Source organism: Acinonyx jubatus, chromosome E2 (assembly GCF_027475565.1).
Source record: "Acinonyx jubatus isolate Ajub_Pintada_27869175 chromosome E2, VMU_Ajub_asm_v1.0, whole genome shotgun sequence".
NCBI classification, from domain to species: domain Eukaryota; kingdom Metazoa; phylum Chordata; class Mammalia; order Carnivora; family Felidae; genus Acinonyx; species Acinonyx jubatus.
In genome coordinates this window covers 47,193,584-47,213,636 of record NC_069396.1, presented here as the reverse complement: position 1 = coordinate 47,213,636, position 20,053 = coordinate 47,193,584, and the positions used below count along the sequence as shown (strand labels likewise).

General features: G+C 54.8%; 1 protein-coding gene across 3 annotated transcripts in view; it reads right to left on the bottom strand.

Moving 5' to 3' along the window:
- Positions 1 to 5,002: 5,002 nt before the first annotated feature.
- Positions 5,003 to 20,053, bottom strand: part of LTBP4 (latent transforming growth factor beta binding protein 4) — a 28,350-nt gene continuing 13,299 nt past the window's right edge. For all 3 annotated transcript variants that reach the window (XM_053210034.1, XM_053210035.1, XM_053210036.1), the window contains 18 exons: positions 19,647 to 19,889; positions 19,041 to 19,166; positions 18,833 to 18,952; positions 17,584 to 17,712; positions 17,252 to 17,377; positions 16,728 to 16,850; positions 16,406 to 16,537; positions 14,311 to 14,442; positions 14,106 to 14,231; positions 11,838 to 11,984; positions 10,248 to 10,514; positions 9,874 to 9,945; positions 9,456 to 9,584; positions 9,097 to 9,243; positions 8,100 to 8,252; positions 6,986 to 7,366; positions 6,495 to 6,647; positions 5,003 to 5,429 (listed from right to left, as the gene is read on the bottom strand). In XM_053210034.1, coding sequence (XP_053066009.1) covers positions 5,275 to 5,429; positions 6,495 to 6,647; positions 6,986 to 7,366; positions 8,100 to 8,252; positions 9,097 to 9,243; positions 9,456 to 9,584; positions 9,874 to 9,945; positions 10,248 to 10,514; positions 11,838 to 11,984; positions 14,106 to 14,231; positions 14,311 to 14,442; positions 16,406 to 16,537; positions 16,728 to 16,850; positions 17,252 to 17,377; positions 17,584 to 17,712; positions 18,833 to 18,952; positions 19,041 to 19,166; positions 19,647 to 19,889 — 2,861 coding nt within the window. In that variant the 3' untranslated portion in view covers positions 5,003 to 5,274. The remainder of the gene's footprint in view (positions 5,430 to 6,494; positions 6,648 to 6,985; positions 7,367 to 8,099; positions 8,253 to 9,096; positions 9,244 to 9,455; positions 9,585 to 9,873; positions 9,946 to 10,247; positions 10,515 to 11,837; positions 11,985 to 14,105; positions 14,232 to 14,310; positions 14,443 to 16,405; positions 16,538 to 16,727; positions 16,851 to 17,251; positions 17,378 to 17,583; positions 17,713 to 18,832; positions 18,953 to 19,040; positions 19,167 to 19,646; positions 19,890 to 20,053) is intronic.

Sequence of the window (20,053 nt, the reverse complement as noted above, 5' to 3'; positions counted from 1 at the left end):
ATGGCTACTTTAAGGGGAAGGTTCAGCTCTGAGTCCCACCTTCCAGACACTGGGCTCTGAGCACTGGGGGGCGCGCCCCCACCTCCCACCCCAGGATTTAGAGCAAGGGCATAGCAGAAACGTTACCTCTCAGGCCTTGGCTGCCTCGTGAAGCTCCATCCCTCCCCTCCCCACCCCCAGCACCCAACTTGGCCCAGCCCCCACCCGCACCCTGCGTCCTTCGAGGAGGGCGGCCTTGAACTGCGCGGGGATGTGAGCTTAGCGAGCCAAGGGGAGGAACTGAGGCGGTGGGCAGGGTGTGCGGATATAAAAGCACCTGTCGTGGGAAAGAAGGGCGTGAGGGCTGGAAGTGGCCTGTTTCCTAAGCTGAGTGGTGGGAAGGCGGAGGTTCTTTTTTTTTTTCTTTTTTTTTTTTTTAACTGTTTATTGAAGCAGACGCACGTGCAAAACAGTACAAACCCGTAAGTATACAGCGGGATGAATTTTCACCAGTTGAACACACCCGTGCCACCAGCTCCCAGACCAAGAAACATTTCCAGCCCCCCCCCCCCAAGCTCCTCTTTTCAGGCCATGCCCCCTCCCCTCAAGGTCACCATCATTCTGACTTCTGACTGCATCACTGCATCCACTGCATCGATGGGTTTTTTTCCTGCCTTGAATTTTATGTAAATGGAGTCAGAAAATACATTCTCATTAGTGCCTGGCTTTTTCCACTCGACACTGTGAAATTCAGTCTCCTTAGCACGGGTAGTTATAGGGTGTTCTCACTGCAGATTCCGTTGTGTGACTATGCCCAGTTTATTTATCCATTCTCCGTTGGTAATGAGGGAGTGAGCCAAGTGGTAAGAGTCCTCCAGGCAGACAGAAAAGTCGGTGCAAAGGTCCTGAGGTGAGAACAGGTCTGGTATTTTAGAAGAACAACAAGGAGATCCCTGTGACTAGAGAGGAGCAAGCAAGGGGTGGGGGGGAGAGATGAGGTCAGACAGGGAAAAAGAAGCAGATGGTGAAGAGACTTATGGGCCACGGTGTTGAGTCTGGCTTTTACTCTGAGTGAAATAGAGCCAAGGGAACGTTCTGAGCAGGGGAGGGACTTGATCTGCCTTGGGTACTCAGAATCTCTCTGTGTGAGGGAAGAGAGCCCAGGGACAGGGGCGGGAGAGGAAGCCCAGGGAGGAGGAGGAGGGGGAACGGAGCCAGGGGGGTAGAAGCAGTGGAGGCAGCCAGAAGTGTTTAAACTCAGAATACATTCTTGTGCATGTGATTAGGGATATATTTTATTGACGTCTACCACCTTATTTTGTGATTCTGTTGTCCTCATTTTTGCAATGAGTTCCACCCCCTCTCATTTAGGCTTCTTTAAAGTGGTTGCATATTTGGTTTGGTTTTGTCTTATGTTGTCTTTCTCTCCATTTTCTCTCCACTAGCTTGCAATCTATGCATCATTTGTATTTTTTTTAGTAGTAATCCTTGAAATTTTACCATGCACCCTTTTTAAAAAATTTTTTTGAACATTTACTTATTACTGAGAGACAGAGAGAGACAGACCGTTAGCAGGGGAGGGGCAGAGAGAGAGGGGGAGACGCAGATTCTGAAGCAGGCTCCGGGCTCTGAGCTGTCAGCACAGAGCCCGACGCAAGGCTCGAACTCACAAACGGAGAAATCATGACCTGAGCCCAAGTCGGACGCTCAACCGACTGAGCCCCCCAGGCGCCCCTACCATGCACACTTTTTAAAATCAGGTCTGACGTTCAATTGAGAGTTTAATCGTTGGGGCGCCTAGGTGGCTCAGTAAGTTAATTGCCTGACTCTGAGTTTCTGCTCAGGTCGTGATATCAACAGTTTGTGGGTTCAAGCCCTGCGTGGGGCTTCGTGCTGACAGTGTGGAGCTGCCCTTGGGATTCCCTCTCCCTCTCTTTGCCCCTTCTCGCTCTCTTTCAAAATAAACTTTTTTTAGAAAATAGTTTAATCAGTATACCAGACACTGCATCGATCATGAGCCCCGTGTGCGGACCCAAGGTGTGTTCACTGGTGACTGTGTGAGCATCGGCCACTAGGGGGCAAGGGCGACTTGGGATGTGCCGGCGCTCAGTGACCGTCAGGGGCCGCTGCTGCTCTCTTCCCGTGAGCGCGGTGACCACCTGGACTGTTTCCCTCTGGACATTCCAGACGAGAATGCATTGGTTCCCGATTTGGGCCAAGGGCCTCACAGCACCGAGGCTGAGGATTAGTACAGGGGATGTAGGCAGGGTAAAGGCTAGATCCTTGATACACGTTGCAGGCCCCAGGGGGAGGGGGGGAGAGGGATAGTTGGGGTTCTCAAACCCACCCCACCCCACTCCCAGGATGCTGAAATTCGACCTCAAAGTTTTCCAGCACTGTTGGTCACCCCTGTCCCCATTCCTGGGACATTTATACAGGAAGGTGGTCATGGGAGGAAATGGGATGCCCATGGGCTTCCCGGCAGAGGTGCTGGAGGGAATGAGAATAAGGCAATTGCCTACGTTTGTTTGTGTTTTTCTGCTGTGAATGTCCAGAGCTTCAACAGATTCTCAAAGGGACCTAGAACCCCAAACACAGACTGTTTAGAACTCTATCTCTTCCTCCAGGAAGCCTTCCCTGATGTTCTCTCAGACTCATGAAGTGCTTCCTCTGGGTACCGACGGCCTCAGATCTTCCCCTCTGGGCCCTGACCCCTCTACCTTTGCCTTCCCTGTCCCAGAATAGATTGTCACGTCTGGAAATGTGTTTATGTCCCTCACTGCAGCTCCATGAAGGCAGGGACCAGGGATTTCTTAAGGCACCAAAAATGTCACCATCACATTGTTCAACGCAGGGACTGACAGACTGAAAAAAAAAAAAAAGGCATTTGAAAGATATCTTCTGGGGTACCTGGGTGGCTCAGTCAGTTAAGCATCTGACTTCTGCTCAGGTCATGATCTTGCAGTTCATAAGTTCTGGCAACGTGTTGGGCTCTGTGCTGACAGCTCAGAGCCTGGAGCCTGCTTCGGACTCTGCATCTCCCCCTCTCTCTCTGCTCCTCCCCTGCTCATGTTCTGTCTCTCTCGAAAACAAATAAACATTAAATTTTTTAAGATATCTGCCTTCCTTAACTCTAGACCTTTGCAGATGTTGTTCCTTCCACCTGGAACACCCCCTCCACTGCTTTATCTGGTTCATCTCACATCACTTGGACATCTCTCCTCCTCCAGGAACCCTTGCTAGTTCCCACCCTCTAAGGCCGGGTTAAAGTTTGCTTGTGTCCCCAATTTACTACAAAGCAGATACTATATAGAAAATATTTGTTGAGTGACTGAATGAATGAAAGGTAAGTGTTTGGGCAGGGTTACCTCCAGTATCAGCTGGAGCGTCACTTCTAGACCTCTTTTGTAGAGTTTTTTTCCCCCTTTTTGATGACTTTATTGAGTTATAATTCATGTACCATACAACTCACCCATTAAAGTGGTTTTAGTACAGTCTTGTGCAGCCATCACCCCTTTGGTGGAGCTTTGAGCCCCTTCTAGCCTGAAACCCCTCCCATCAGGTGCTCCGCTAGGTATTTCTCACTGTCCTGTTGAAGGGGATATAGTCTGCCTTCCTCCCTCACCCTGGGAGGGAGATCAGGTAAAGAACGAGATCTGGCCATCTGCCCTTGCCATCTGACCAGCCACAGGGCTCAGCATTTAACCCAGAGGCCCATGGTTATGCTAATATCATGGAGGATTTGCTACGTGCCAGGTGCCGTTCTAAGTGCTTGACATACAGAACGATTCATTTACCTGCCACCAACACGCCTGAAGAGTAGGCACTATTAGTATGATCCTCCGTGTGGCACCAGGGGCTCTTGGGAATTTGACCCTTCCTGAAGCTCCAGACGTGAGCAGGGGTTCAGGTCAAGAAGGAGCCCCTGTACCCCATTTACACTGCTTGAAATGCACTTGGTGTGGTACAGCTGGTGGCTCGTGGGCTAGATAAGAGCCACAGGGTGGTTTTCAAAAATATATTATTTAAAACAGGGAAGTTTCCTTCTCTCTTCCACCCACCCATCCCGGCCCTTAAACAGAATATCCCTGATTATGTATCCTCACCTTTGTACTTTGATTTTCTTATCCTGCACCTGCTCCCCTAACATCATTTGCCTGAAGCATTTGACTTTGAGACTGTAACACTAATAGGTGGGTGAAGAATGACTCAGATACAGGCTTTTGTTTTGTTTTGTTTCAGTGCCAAAGAGTCCTTCCACTCCCAACCTTTCCCCGTACCCTGAGCTTGTGCCTTTCCAGGCCGTTTTTGTTCTTTTTTGGGGGGAGGAGGATTTTGGACACTCCCCCTGCCCCCACAGCCCCGCCCCCCCACTATGATCAGGAAATAGGCAGGGGCCACTAGGGTAGGGCGGTCTGGTCTTTACGGGACACTTTACCATCACACACACACAGCTCATTCTCACTCCCATATGGGCCTGCACAGGCCACCCACCAGGACTGCCACTCCCTGTCCTGCCACAGCACAAACTTGGCTGGAGGCCCAGGTCTCTGTTCATCCCTCCAGGGACTCCTGCCCCCCATGTCTCCCAAGTCCCATTTGTCCCAGAACAGCTTTTGAATTCTTTGGGCAGTATGGAAATCTGGGGTCCCCTCTAGCTGAGGAAAGAGGCAGCGCCCTGAGCAGGGTCTGAGGCCACCCTTCCCATCCCCTTCCGGGGTCCCACATGGGGAAAAGATCTCTCTCGAGATTAGAGAGATAATAAAACAGAGAGGTAGGAAAAGAGAAAGAGAAACAGAGACTAGGTCCCCGCGTCGTAGAGCATCGGGCAGAGAAAATGAAATAGACAAGCGATAGGAAACAGAGATAGAGAAACGGACATAGGAGAAAGACTAAGCGACAGAGGCACGGAAATTAAGAGTCAGACACGGAGTCCAGGATGGGAAGAGGATGTAATTTAGTGGCTCAGAGAACAAACTCTGGAGCCAGACTTTCGGAAACATAGACTGGCAGAGGCAGAAGGTACAAAATAGGTGTTTTTTTAATTGAAACTTTTCATAAAAAGTAGAGGGAACGTGAAGGGCGCCGTGGGCTAGTCCCGGGCCCCCGCAGCGTCGGTAGGAGTTGCTGAGGGTGGCAGGAGCAGCGAAGGGCATCCCTCCTCCCATTGGTTCGTGCGTCCTTCCTCCCCGACCACTCGGGCTCCCCGTGCTCATGCGCGCAAGCGGGCGGGAGAGTGCGCGGCAGGGAGCCGCGTGCGCAGGCGCGGAGCAAACAGCCTGGGACCGCTGGAGCTCAGGCCCGCGGCCGGGCGGGCGCGCAGTGGTGCGGCTGGTGCGTGGGCGCGAACCCTGGGCGGCAGATGCAGCGGAAGGAGCCATCGGTGTTGACGCAGCGTGCGTTGACGCAGAGCGGGGAGGCCGCCTCGGCCTCGTCACACTCGTTGATGTCTGAAGAAGGAGGTACAAGGATCTCTGCTCAGGGCCGGGGACCCTGGAGCCGGCTTATCTGGCCCCTGGGGGTCCAGGGGTTCAAGGGGTGCTGAGCCTCCTGCTTGAAGTTGAATCCAATCACTACCACCTGCCGGCTGTGTGAGCATGGGCAAGTGGCTTAACATCTCTGAGACTCAGCTTTGTGTTCTATAAGATGGGTATGGTAGGGCCTATGTCACTAGGATTTTGTTAGGAAAATAATACTGATAATGATATCACAACAATTAATGCTTACTCGATGCCAGGCATTGTTTAAAGCACATAATGTGTATTTATCCAACTAATAACCCTGAGGTAGGTAGTGATTCTGTTTTCATATGGGCAAACTGAGACACAGCCTGGGGAAGCTCCTTGCCCAGTATCACACAACAAGCCCACATTCTGCCCAGTTCTCAGAGTGCCCAGTCCCCTGCTATTTTTTGGCTGTGAGTCCTTGGGGGACTCAGTTCTCTTTTCTGAACCTTGGTTTACACATAGGCCTCAGTCTCATTGTATTTCAGTATTAATGATGTTCACAACTCTATGACATGGATTCTACAACTTAAGCTCATTTTTCAGATGAGAAAAACTAAAAAAAAGGGACGGTGACCTGTCCCAGGGTCACACAGCAAGTTGCTGGACTGAGCCTGAGGTCTGTCCGACTCCCCCAGAGTCCTTGATTGTAACCACTTTGCTTTACTACTGCCTGAACTAGGCAAACATGATTCATATAAGACGGGAGCTCTCCAAAGCGGTCAAGTTGCCCACGGTAGCACTGGGACTCCCTAGCAATCACACCTGCGGGATTCTACAGGATTCTTCAATCCTGCTTCCAGCCCAGCCCCCGGCCCGGAGGTCAAGCTCTGCTTTTCTCGCAGCCTGACCTCGCCTTCTTCAGGCACATCCCATCCCTGCGCGGGATGCACTTCCTGCTTCCCCTGGTCGGGCCCGACCCCTTGACGTCCCTGACACCTCCCGCCCCCCCAACCTCCGGTCAGGGCTTCCACCCTAGCCCCGCACAAGCTGGCCCTGGCCGCCTCTCACCGACGCAGGTCATGCGGGTCGTGTCCAGGCGGTAGCCACTGAAGCAGTCGCAGGTGAAGCCCTCGGGGACGCGCACGCAGCGGCCGTGGGCGCAGCCATCCAAGATCCCGCACTCCTCCGCCTCCAGTCCCTCGTAGGGCCCAGACAGCGCGCCTGCGGAGAATGCGGGGCTCCTTGGTTAGGGGTCTCTGCCTTCTATATCTTAAACCCCCAACGGGGAGGGGGGCGGTGCGCGTCCCTGGCCGGATGTCCTCTTCTAAACCGTGAGTCCTGTTCGCGGGCTGTGGGGGGCGCCGTGGGGCCAGGTTTCCCTAGCACTGCTCCCCATCACTTTCCTCCTGTCCTCAGCTCCTTGGTCTGCAGGTATGTTTCTGTCCCTCGTCATCGCTGCTCTCTGACGCTCTCTCCTACTGTATCTGTGTTCTCCCATCTCTCTGAGCCAACCCCCGACCGCAGCTTCTCTTTGTTTCTGGATCGCCCGCAGTGCTCACCAGCATAGCTTCCACCTTCAGGTGACTCCTCAGGCTCTGGGAAGGAGCCACGCGTGTCGCGGGACCGATAGCGCCAGCGGGTTCCCGGGCCGGGTGGTGCCGCAGCCTCAGATTCACCATATGGGCCACCGTCGTCCTCAAAGTCGGGCATGTCATAGGGTGGTGCTCCGTAGGGGGCCTCTCGGCGGGCGAAAGGCCCAGGAGGTGGTGGGTAGGGGTCGTAGGGTAGCACGGGTGGCGGGTACAGCTCGGGCCCGTAGGGAAGGCCCTGGTAGGGTGGACCTAGGTCAGGGCCATATTCGTAAGGGAGTCCAAAGCCACCTGGCCGCGGGGGGCCATATGCAGGGGGGCGCAGCACATTGCACAGGGCCTCAAAGTCATCTGTGAATAGGAGCCAAGCCTCGTGGTTAGCCCTCAGAACCCACCATTCATGTTCCCTGGCTGGAAAGAGGAGCCCAGAGGAGAGGAGAGGAGGAGGGCCTTGGGCTGAGGCATGGGAGGGACTTCAAATGAGGGGGCTGGGATTGCAGAGCCCCATAGGGTTTGTGGAGGCAGGATTAGGGCTGAGGGTTGTGACTGGGATTCCATGGTGCTGGGATTGAGAGTACTAAGTACTGGGACTAGGAATCAGGATCCAAGTGCTGGAATAGGGAGGACCCATGGGATATTGGACTAGAGGCCTAGAGAAATTGGATGGGGGTGTTTTAGGAACCAGAACTGGGGAGTCCCAGTACTGTTACTGGGGTGCTCAGGGGCCAGGATGCATAGGAGGGGATGTGAGCCATGGGACCTGGAGGTCTGAGGACCAAGGATCAGGGTTTTGGGCCTGGACTAAGTTCCCATGGGCTAAAGATTGGGGGACTCAGGAGTTCCAAGAGCCAAGATTTGGGGGATCTCTGGGGTTGTGGGTTGGGGTCTTAGGCACCTGGAAGTGAGTGTCCAATACATTAAGACTCGGAGGTCTGTGAGCTCTGACCAGGTAGTTTGTGGGCCAGGACGGTGTGTCTGAACAACTGGTATTTGAGGTCTAAAGGTCCAGGATTTGGCGGGGTGGGGAGTGGGTGTCTCATGGGATGTCTTGGCCTCTGAGTATGACCCAGGCAGGTCGTAGTACCTGAGTCCTGGGCGGGGCAGAGGGCACAGTCCATGCCCCAGGCCTCGCCATAGAGGCAGCAGCACTCTGTGTAGGTGGCCTGGCGATCCAGCCGAGGGCGACTGCACACGAGGTCAGCCCCCACTTCCTGCCAGCACACTCCCAGATTGTCATCTGAGGGCAGAGACAGCATGCATCAGGGTGGGACAGGCAGGATAGGACCCTCCCAAATTCTTGGCCATCTCCTGTGCTGGAGCAGCCCAGCTACCCAGTGCCTAACACCAGACGCTTCTCCTCAGCTGTGATCTGACTCCCAGAAGGCCTCTGAGATAGCTCCAGGGGAGTATGCGCTTGGTCTGGCATGAGGCAGTCACATAGGAGGAGAAAGCGGGGGTGTGGGGAGGGGGGATGTAGACACAGGAAGTGGAAGGAGAAGAGAGTTTGGGTCATTGGGCAAAAAGAAAGGACCCAAAGAGATAGAGACAAACACATCGAAAGAGTCAGAGAATCCAAGAACAGAAAAGTAAAGATGGAGAGAGAGACGAAAAGGAACAGACCCCTAGAAACAAAGACAGACCCAGAGAGTGGCAGAAATTCAGAGAAAAACCTAAAGACAGAAACCCCAGAGAGGTGGAAGGAGACAGAGACACACAGGGAAATAATAAGAGGAAGCACGGCTTTGGCACTTTGTAAGATCAGGTCCCATAACGGTCCTGAAAATGAAATTCCTCACAGCCACCCTGTAAGGTAGTCCACCCAAGGTGCCAGAAGGAAGCTGCGGCCAAGAGGCGATAAGCAACGTGCAGGTACACACGGCCAGCAAGTGCCAGGCTCCTCCGGAACCTTGGCTTTAGAGCAAATCCCCGACACCAGCCCAGCCAGCCCAGCCAGCCCAGCTGTGGTGGCAGAGTCAGACACCGAAAGTAAATAGGGCGTGGGGGGGCGTGGCCTGGGCGTGGGGCTGAGCCCGGAGAGCGAGGGGCGGGGCGGGCCCGGGGGCGGGGCGGGGCGGGGCTACCGAGGCTCTGGCTCTCGTTAGAGACGCAGCGGCGCCGGGAGCCGTCCAGCACCAGTGGGGGCTCGCAGGTGCAGTGATAAGAGCCCACGGTGTTGACGCAGCTGCCGCCTTCACACGCCGGCTCCTCGTCTGCGCACTCGTCATTATCTAGGGAGGCATGGAGGGAGTGGTCAGGAAGTAGCCCTCTACCCTTTCCCACTTCCCCAGCGCGTTGACAGCCTGATAGATGGAGTCTAGACTTCGGGAAGGACTTCTGCTGGCGGTGGCGACATTCCAGAGAGGCGCTGGCTTGGTAGAGGGTTGGGAGGGGGTGGGGGTGGAGCTGGGGGGGGGGGCGGGGAGGCAGGCGAAGCTCGTACCGACGCACTCCAGTCGCTGGGCATGGTAGTAGTAGCCATTGCTGCAGTAACATGAGTAGCCTGGGGCCGTGTTCACGCACACGCCGCTCTTGCACACCTGGTCTCGGAAGAGCTGGCACTCGTCCACGTCTGCGGGAAGGAGGGTCAGAGGTGCGCCCCACACCAAGAGAGATGGGGCCGGGGTGTGGGGCGGCTGGATGGGGGGAATGTGTGATTCTGAGGCTTGACCGGGGAAAGAGAGAGACCGAAAGGTGGCGACAGAGACCCAGAGGTAGAGATCTGGAAAGGTGGAGCTAGGCGAGGGGGCGGGGTAGAGACAGAGAAAAAGGATGGGAGATAGAGGTGAAGAAAACAGAGAGGGTGAGATGGAGCTGGGCCTGGGGGCTGAGGGTGAGTGGGGCTTGAAGTCTCAGCTTACCCCTCCTGAGGCTCAGGTCTCCACTGGGTGCCAGGTAGCCCCGGCCATGGGGGCACAATGACTGATACTCAGCTGCACAGAGAGACAAAGCTGAGCCCAGACACCCTGGCCCGGGCCCCTGCCCTGCACCCTGGGCTTGCTCCCGCCCATCTATCTCAGGGCTTACTCCTGCCCCCTGCTCACCCAAGTTTTCAGGCCCCGTGCCTGTTTGTGCCCACCTCTCAGCCTCACGCCCGCCTGGCTGGCAGCTTACTCTTGCCCGTACGGTACCAGTGCCCCAGCCCATGTCCAAATGTGTCCTCTGTCCCAGTCGCATGCCTGCCTATCTCTACCCAAACCCTCAGCCCTATGTCCACCCAGGAGCCCATGCCCACCTGTCTCCGTGCTGGGGCACTGCTGGATGCGGCAGCCGCTGCCCCAGCCCTCACCCACGGTACAGCAGCACTCCTGCCATGTCACATTCCGTGCCAGGATGTTGTCACATGCATCGGGAGCTGCTGTGTCAAAGTAGCACTCGCGGCGCCCGCTGCCCACGGGGCCCTGCCTAGGCGGGCTGGGCCGGCGGGGTGGGGAAGGCGGAGGTGGCCTGGCAGGCAGACCTGGGCTGGCAGGTGCCTGGGGCTGTGAGCCCGGGAATGTGCCTGGAGAAACAAGGGGCTTTAGCCCAGCCAGCATGGGCTGAGCCTCCCACCCCCATGTTACAGACGAGGAAACTGAGGCCCCAAACCGAGGCTGAACCAGACGCCACACCTCTCACCATCTGTCCTCGTTTCTCCCATTCTCACCTCCTGTCCTTTTGGCACCTCACACCCTCCCAGGTGTCTGGCCCATCATCCCAGCTGCAGTTTGGGATGGGGTGGGGGGATTCCTCTGGCCTCCTGGCTACCTTCTGGATCCTCACATCCAATGTGTCCCCAGCTGGCCTCAGAGTCTTTGTCCCCAAACCTAGGCTTGGACCTGGACACCTCCCCTCCCCCCCCCCCCCCCAGGCAGCCCACAGCCTCTCCACTTGGCCTCTCGCCTCCTGCCACCACCCTCCCCTCCCCTCTCATGGCCCCTGCCTTGGTCCAGTCTTCTCCTCTCCTGCCCAGGTCCCTGCCCTGGATGCTCCCTAGGCTCCCAGCCCCTAGTGTCACCCCCTCCAGCCCACTTGCACATGGCAGCCAGATTCTGATTATCCCTCTCTCCCACTCAAAACCCTCCCACGGTGCCACAGTGCCCTCAGGAAAGGCCAGCCCCCTGAGAGGGTAAATCAGTGTGATCTAGCACTGCATCCTTCTGCGGCCTCACTTCTCCCCACCCCTTCCCGTGCTGTGTCCAGCATGCCACCCTGAACTTATTTTTGTTCCTCAAACATGGCAGGTCCTCTCTTGCCTTGCCAGGCCTTTGCCCTTGCTGTGTCCTCTGCCCAGAATGCCCTCCCTCACCCACATCACCTGGCTTATTTCTACTCTTCCTCCTGCTCTCAGTTCAGACCTCCCCTCCTATAGGAAGGAAGCTCTCGCTTCCCTCTCCAGCTGGGGTAGGCTCCTCCTCTGGATTCCCATAATCCCCCAGCCTTTCCCCATCACAGCCTTGTTCCTTCTGGCCTGAGCTTCCTCCTTCCAGCCCTGATTTCTCTGGTTGTCACTCTCTGGTGATATCTCTGCCTTCTCCCCCTGGACTGTGAGCTCCTTAAGGAAAGAGTGGTCTCTCCTGATCACTACCATGTCTCTGGTACCTAGAATAAGGCCTAAACACAGTGGATGCCCTGTGAACATTTGTTGAAAGAAGGAATCTGGTGGAGTCAGGGACAGGGCTGATCCCGGTCCCACCGCCCATGTTAACCCACGTGTTCTGAATTTTTTATTGTTCTTTAAAACAACATTTAACTGATGGCAGCCTACCCATGCCGGGAATGGTTAGACCACGTCATTTTTCTGTGAGCCCTGAAGCCATCAGTTAAACAGACATATCAGTCTTACCAGCAGAAGTTCGTGGGGGAACACAACGTCCAGTCATAGGGTCAAACTCCTCAGGGCTGGTGGGACAGACACACAGGAAGGAGCCTTCAACATTCTCGCAGAGGGCAGCTCCACACACACCCTGTAGTGTTTCACATTCATTCACATCTGTGAGCAAGAGACAGAGGGGAAGGAGAGTCAATGGTTGTAGGTGTCTGTGATTCCAAAGCTCTAAAAGTCTGAGCTTTCAAATAGAAGGGTATTCTTCATGACCCAGACCCCATCATCCACTTATCTTCTGGTGACAGACCCTGAATTTTCCTTGGGAGCCCTCTGTCCCTCCATTTTCAACTCACGTATTTATGAGTAGGGTTAAATCTACTCTGAGGGGTGGGCACAAGTTCCAGGCTTGGCCAACCAGATTACTGCATTTCTCTGGTTCAGAGAGATAGGCGGTGACTAAACTGGGCCAATCAAAGCTAGTTCTCGGACTTTTGGTAGAACTACCAAGAAAGAGCCTCCCTCGTTAGCCCTAGGGTTGCCAAGCTGAGGATATGAGCCCAGAGATGCCAGGGCCTTCTTTGTCACTCTGAAAAGAGTCTGCCTGAGCAGAAATACAACAGGGGAAAGCAGAGATGAGAGGGAGAGACAGCTAGCCTTGTTAGAATTCCTGGATCCAACTATGCCCAAAGTTCAAACATATTCCAGGACTTCACCATTTTAATTTTTTTCAAAGAAACCAAGCTTGTGTGCTTGTCAAATGTAAAGAATATATCATTAAGATTCATGCAGTTCACTGTATATAAATTGAACCTCAGATAAAAAATATCTGTAGGGGCACCTGGGTGGCTCAGTCTGTTAAGTATGTGACTTGAGGGGCACCTGGGTGGCTCAGTCAGTTAAGCGTCTGACTTCAACTTAAGTCATGATCTCACGGTCTGTGAGTTGAACCCCGCAGCAGGCTCTGTGCTGACAGCTCAGAGCCTGGAGCCTGCTTCAGATTCTGTGTCTCCCTCTCTCTCTGCCCCTCTCCCACTCATACTCTCTCTCTCTCAAAAATAAAATTTAAAAAAACATTAAAAAAATTTTTTTAAGTATCTGACTTGAGCTTAGGTCATGATCTCACAGTTCATGGGTTCAAGCCCCACATTGGGCTCTGTGCTGACAGCTCAGAGCCTAGAACCTGCTTTGCATTCTGTGTCTCCTTCTCTCTTTGCCCCTCCCCTGCCTCTCTCTCTCTCTCTCTCAAAAATAAACATTAAAAAAATCTGTAAATGCCTACTGAAATCTGGTTAGTGCTAAGTTAGAACTTAGGGAGACGTGCATTGATGGCTGCAATTTACCTTTAAACTTATCCCAGAAATAAGATGGATTACAGACAGATACATGAGGAAATAAGGATAATAAAATAATGATAATGGAATATACGTGGTGTGCAGAAATTCATTCTACAGGTTTTTCAGTTTTCTGCATGTTTAGAAATTTTCCTCAGGGGCACCTGGGGGGCTCAGTTGGTTGGGTGTCTGACTTCAGCTCAGGTCATGATCTCACAGTTCATGAGTTCGAGCCCCACGTCAGGCTCTGTGCTGACAGCTTGGAGCCTGGAGCCTGCTTTGGATTCTGTGTCTCCCTCTTCTCTGCCCCTCCCCTACTTGTGTGTGTTCTCTCTTTTTCTCAAAAATAAACAAACATTAAAAAAATTTGGGGGGTGCCTGGGTGGATCAGTCCGTTAAGCGTCTGACTTCAGCTCAGGTCATGATCTCATGGTTTGTGAGTTTGAGTCCCACGTCAGGCTCTGTGCAGACAGCTCAGAGCCTGGAGCCTGTTTCAGATTCTGTCTCCCTCTCTCTCTCCTCCTCCCCCACTCATACTCTGTCTCTCTCTCAAAAATAAATAGCCATTTAAAAAAATTTTTTTAATGTTAAAAAAAAGAAATTTTCCTCACAAAATGTTGGGAAAAAAGAAAATATTTCTGTGTACTTAAGATTAGTGTCCATTAAAAAAAAAGATTAGTGTGCATTTTACAGACTTTATGCACATATTTTTTTAAGCCCTCCCAAAACAAGATCTGAACGAATAGGGTTTCTGTTGCTTGCAACCAGAAGAGTCCTGACTGACAAGGGAAATGCTGTATATTCCAGAGTCTAAATTCTACAACCCGAATGTGTCAGTTCATATCTGTTCACACACTAAGTGTGAACTCACATTTGTTCAGGTCTACAGAGAGGAGCAGGGCCTGACCCACCTCTTCCCCACCCTCTGCCCCCCCCAACCCCCCGAGCCCCGTACCCACGCAGTGACGCCCGTCCCTGGCCCCCTCGTATCCCTGGTCACAGAGGCACTGGAAAGAGCCTGGCAGGTTCTGGCACACGGCATGGGCCCCGCAGAAGGACCGATTCCGGCATTCGTCCACATCTGTAACCACCAGACAGTCAGGCCATTGCTGGGCTTTCCATGCCCTCCACATCTCACCCAGTGCCTGATGGACACCCACCCTGGCATCCGCCCCCTGGCGTGGGCTGATAGCCAGGGTCACAGGCTGGTGTGCAGCGGTAGGAGCCGGGGGTGTTCTCACAGCGCTGGGCTCCGCAAATCGCTGAGCCATATTCTTGGCATTCATCCACGTCTGGAAAAGAGTAAGGTGGGGGGAGGGGAGGGGAGTCACAGGCCTGGATTCACAAGTTCCTGATGCCGCTTCCGGTTCCCATGATTGAGAAGTCCCTATAAATCCGGTGTTCTAGGAGTCTGAGCTTCTGAAGTGTTGAGACTCTTTTAAGGTCTCATCGCCATTTCTCACGTAGTCCAAACATGGGCCCATCTCAGGGCCTTTGCACTTGCTGTTTCCTCTGTCAGGAACACTCTTCCCTCAGTTATCTGCATGGCTCCCTCTTTAACTTCACTCAAGTGTCTAGGTCAAGCTCTCCTAGTACCCCTTCCCCCACTGCCCTATCATCTGTGTTCATTTATCATGTTTTCTTTTCTTTTTTTTTTTTCTTAAAGTAGGCTTCATACCCAGCGTGGAGCCCAACATGGGGCTTGAACTCATGACGCTGAGATCAAGAGTTAGCTGCTTAGGGGTGCCTGGGTGGCTCAGTCGGTTAAGTGTCCGACTTTGGCTCAGGTCATGATCTCACAGTTTGTGGGTTCAAGCCCCACATCAGGCTCTGTGCTGACAGCTCGGAGCCTGGAGCCTGCTTCAAATTCTGTGTCTCCCCCTCTCTCTGCCCCTTCCCCGCTCATGCTCTGTCTCTGTCTCTCAAAATCAATAAATGTAAAAAATAAAATAGCTGCTTAACCAGCTAGCCACCCAGACACCTCTCTATTTCCCTTCTTAAAGTTGACATTATATTAATATGTCAAAAATATCCATGTATTTTTTAACATGCCAACTGTCACCTCCCTAGACTATAACCTCCATAATGCAGGGAGTGTGTGTGTCTTGTTCCCCCCTGTAACCCCAGGGTATAGAACCATGCCTGACACACAGTGTGTGCCCCCAAACTGTTTGCTGAATGAAGCTTGAATTTATTTACATACTTACTGTCTGTCTCTCCCTCCCCCCACTCCTACTCCCCCACCGTCAGCTCCGTGAGGGCATTGATTTTGTTTGGCTCATTGCCACTGTCTGGCACACAGTAGGTGCTTAATGAATTCCTGCAGAATGAGCGAACGAAGTCCCCTGAAACTAGGCTTTCACGGATCAGAGTTCTGGCAGCCAGAGAGCCAAAGATAGCCCACAGTCATTTCATCTGCTCCCCAAAATGTTGACCCACACACTATGCAAAAACAAATCTTTCCATTAGCCCCAACCTCCTGTCTCATCAGTACCCCGCTGGAGCCTGGTGGGGAAACAGGGCAGGGGGGTTGGGAAGGGAGGGAGGAGGGTGTGGGGGAAGGCATAAGGAATGAGAAGGGCAGGCAAGGTCTGGGACTGGAAGGGGTGGGCGGACACGTTTGGGGCGGGGCAGGGGCGCTGGAGAAGTCTGAAGAATGGGGGAAAGCACAGAATCCGGAGAGACTTGGAATAGAACTTGGGAGGTGGGGTTTAAACGGGCAAGGCCCAGCATGGTGGAACCTGGGGAATTTTGAACTGGGAAAGGATGGGCCCAGGACAGCCCCCGGTTGGGCCCCTCTCAGTGACCGGGAGGGCAGCTGGAAGTAGAGGGAGTGGTGGAAGGTGAAAGAAGGCAGGCTTCAAGGGACCCAGAGAGAAAGAAACCCACTGGAAGCTGTGGAGGCGCTAACAGTTCTTCCTGGAGGAGATGTCTTGCTGGGGTCCAGCCTAAAATGTGCACTGAGCTAGAGGAGCAGAGAGGGCTGCTTCTGGAAGTGAGGCTTGGCCTGGTATCTGGTAGGAGTGTCTCCCCTCCCCTCCACCCCCATTTCCCACCTCACCTCCAGGGGAAAATGCAAGGACACCCTGGTGGCTTATTTCCACCACAGAGATGGGGACACAGTTAAATGCATTGGTTGACGGCTCCTTCCCTCCCCTCAAGTCCGGAAGGCAGGGTGCTCCTACTCCATCCCCAAGGGAGCTCATTCCAGCAACTAGTTCTAGAGACAGGAGCGGGGAAGGAGAGTAGTCTCACCGTCACAGGTGCCCTCAGGTCCCGCGTGGTAGCCAGGGTCGCAGTCTCGGACACAGCGGTAGGAGCCAGGGGAATTCTCACAACGCTGGGACCCGCACAGGGCCGGGCCCCGCTCTCGACACTCGTCTATGTCTGAGAAAGGAGGCAGAGCAGTCAGATGCGGGAAACAGGGGAGGCTGGGAGGCAAATAAGAACAGGTGGGGGGAGTTAAGGAAGGGAGAGGAGAGTCAGAAGCGGGGAAGGGAGGAAGCAGTGGAGGGGAGGCAAATGGCAGAGCCGGAGAGGCAAGGGGCAGGGATCAGGCCGGGCAGGCGCCTCTCACCCAGGCAGGAGGCGAGGTCTGGGCCGGCGCGATGTCCGGGAGGACACACGCACTCGAAGGAGCCGTCGGTGTTGGTACAGATGCCGCTCTGGCAGAGGTCCTCCTCGCTGCACTCGTCCACATCTGCAGGACAGTGTCCGAAACCGCGGACCACCTCCTCGGCTTACCATTCTCGGGCAAGCCCCTCCACCGCCCTTGCCCCGCCTCTCTGGCTGAGGTCTCCCCTTCTTCCCACCCCCCTCCGCCCCCAGGCTGCCTTAGGCTCCTCCTTTCCCTGAAAGCCCCACCCCTCCGACGCGTTCAGGCCCCGTCCTTTCCAATCACGGAGCAGTTTATCCCGACTCCGCCTTTCCCCCTCCAAACCCCTCCCCTCCCTGGCCGACGCCAAGAGGCTCCACAAGCCCCGCTTTGACGCTTTGAGACCTCAGTCCAAAACGTCAGGCGCCGCCTCCGCCCTCTCCCCGTCCCGGTTTTCTGGGTGAAAGCCCACCCTTTCCCGGTCCAGGCCCAGCCTGGGTACGGACCGAGGCAAGAGGCTCCGCGGGGTCCGGGCCGGTAGCCGGGGGCACAAGTGCAGGCAAAGGAGCCGTCGGTGTTGAGGCACTCGCCGTGGGGAAAACAAAAGTCTCCCTCTAAACACTCGTTCACATCTAGGGTATGGGAGAAATAGGGCTGCGGGGTCCTGGCCCAAGAAGCATCAACTCCGCCCCTAGCCACACCCTAGAGGGCGGGTTTCTAAGCCCCACCCACATCCTTTTAGTCGAGCTTCTACCTCCCCATCGGGCTTTGTCCAGGAGCCCGGACCCTACCCCCAGGTTCTCCGGTCCTCTCGCCGCCCTCTCCCCACCCTGCCCACCTGCGCAGGGCCCAGGCCGACCCGACGGCGCCCGGTAGCCCGGCGCGCAGCTGCAGCGGAAGGAGCCATCGGTGTTGGTGCAGTGGCCATGGGGGCCGCAGGAGGCACCCGAACTGCACTCGTCCACATCTGTGGGAACAGGGGTTTCAGAAAGGGTCTGGTTTGGGGCGCCTGGGTGGTTCAGTCGGTTAAGCATCCGACTTCAGTTCAGGTCATGATCTCACAGTCCGTGAGTTCAAGCCCCTCGTAGGGCTCTGTGCTGACAGCTCAGAGCCTGGAGCCTGCTTCAGATTCTGTGTCTCCCTCTCTCTCTCTCTGCCCCTCCCCTGCTCATGCTCTGTCTCTGTCTCAAAAAAAAAGGGAGGGAGGGGTCTGGTTTAGGGACGCTGGATGGATCCTCTTGTGGCAGAGGGTTCTAGAGAAGTTGGTGGGTAGTGTCTTGAGTTGGATATGAGCTGAAAGGTCCATAGCAGGAGCAGGTTGGAGAGACCAAGATTCCCTGATTCTGGCGACCATAACTGGGGGTCTTGTAGGTCAGGTTTTCTGGCAACTCCCTGTGCCAGGATCCTGGAGTCCGTGAAGGGACTCTGGATGAGGACTGGGGTCAGAAATTAATTAGGGTAAGAGGTCAGGTATTATAAACCAAGATGATTGGATGGCATTCTGTTAAATCAGGGGTTAGAGTCAGTGACTGGAATCTGAGACCAATTCAGGTCAGAGGTAACAGTCAGAGCCCAGAATTCTGCCTCTAGTCAGGGGTCAGGGTCAGGGATCATGAACCCAATACGCCAGGGAAGGTATTCTGAGAATGGGCAGGGTCAATGAAAGAGACAAGATCAAAGGTCACAGAGAGTCAAGGGTTATGGTCAGGAGTTACGGTTAGGTCAAATGTCATGGTCAAGTTTAGGAGTCACAGGTCACATTCAGGGTCAAGGGACAGTCAGGATCAGAAGGGTTACAATTGCTATCAGGGTTGTAGGGAGAGTTTATCAGGGGTAATGGTTAGGTTCAAATGTCACAGACAGGTTGAGGGTTCAGGGGCCACAGAATCAGAAGTCACATTCAGAGTCAAGGGTGGTGGTCCAGGCCAGGACTTGCAATATGGGTCAGAGGCCCATAATCTAGGTCAAGAGTCACAATCAGACTCTGAGGGTCAGGGTCCAGAGGATTGAGGTCCAGGTCAGGAGATAATGGGCCAGGTCAGGGGTCACGGTGCAGGTCTAAGGTCATAGCCAGGGCTTGGTCTCACCAGTGCATCGGCCATGGTGTAGGTGGTGACCAGCAGGACAGGCTCTGCACTGGAAGGAGCCAGGTGAGTTCACACACTCCTGTCCAGGACATGCCAGATGATTCTCACACTCATCCACATCTGGGGGGCAGGGGAGAAGGTGGCCTTGAAGGAGCAGCCCAAAGCCCCCCTCACCCATCCTCATGCCTCCCTCCCTCCCCGGCCTCACCCTCGCACTCAGAGCCGGCAGCGTTGGGTTGGAAGCCGGTGGGACAGACACACTGGAAGCCACCTTCTGTGTTCTCACACCGGCCATAGGCACAGGGCGGGGGGCTACGGGCACACTCGTCCACATCTGGGGCAGAGGGGAACAGTGGGGCTGAGAAAGGGGCCTAGACCCAAACATCTCCATTGCCATCACCACCTACCCCAACATTGCAGTCTGGGGGCAGTCTCTTGGACTTTGCCCAGGCTCATCCCATCTCCCAGGAGAACAGATTCCTTCCCTGTTTCCCCAGGGAGGGTCTCTCCAGCTGCCAGGGTGAAGCTAGGGCACCACCTCCTGCATGTTGCCCTCCCCATGTCAGTTGTCCCCTCCCTAGGGTTCCCACAAGCACAAAAGTATCATTCCAAAAGGGAGGCGGAAGGGAGAGCACCCTCATATTTGCAGAAAGGGGAGAAGACTTGAATCAGACCCTCCCCACCCTCTCAGTACTCCTCTGCCCCTGTCCTCCATCACCAAGCCCCATTACTCTGCCTCTCTGACCCCAACCATGTCTCTTTCCAGTCCCCACAGCAAACGGGGGTGGAGTGGGCTTGTATTCGGCACCCTCACCTTGGCACGGGGCCCCCGGTCCTTGGGAGCGGAAGCCAGCAGGGCAGGCACAGTGGAAGGAGCCAGCCGTGTTGTCACAGCGGCCTGGCCCGCAGGGCGGTGGTTCTTGGGCACACTCATCCACATCTTCTTCACACGCCGAGCCCCGGAAGCCAGGCGGGCAAACACAGCGGAAAGAGCCAGACAGGTTCTCACAGACCCCTCTGCCACAAAGGCCTGGGCTCTGCGTGCACTCGTCCACATCTGCCCGGGACAAGGGGCCCAGAGTCACACCTTTATGTCCCCCACCCCGTGCTCCCCTCTGCCTCCCTGACCTCCATCAGTCTGCCTCCTTGTCTGTCTCGTTCTGCCCCCCATTCCCCATTATTCAAATTCTCCACCCTACATCCCTCTACCTGTTCAATCCC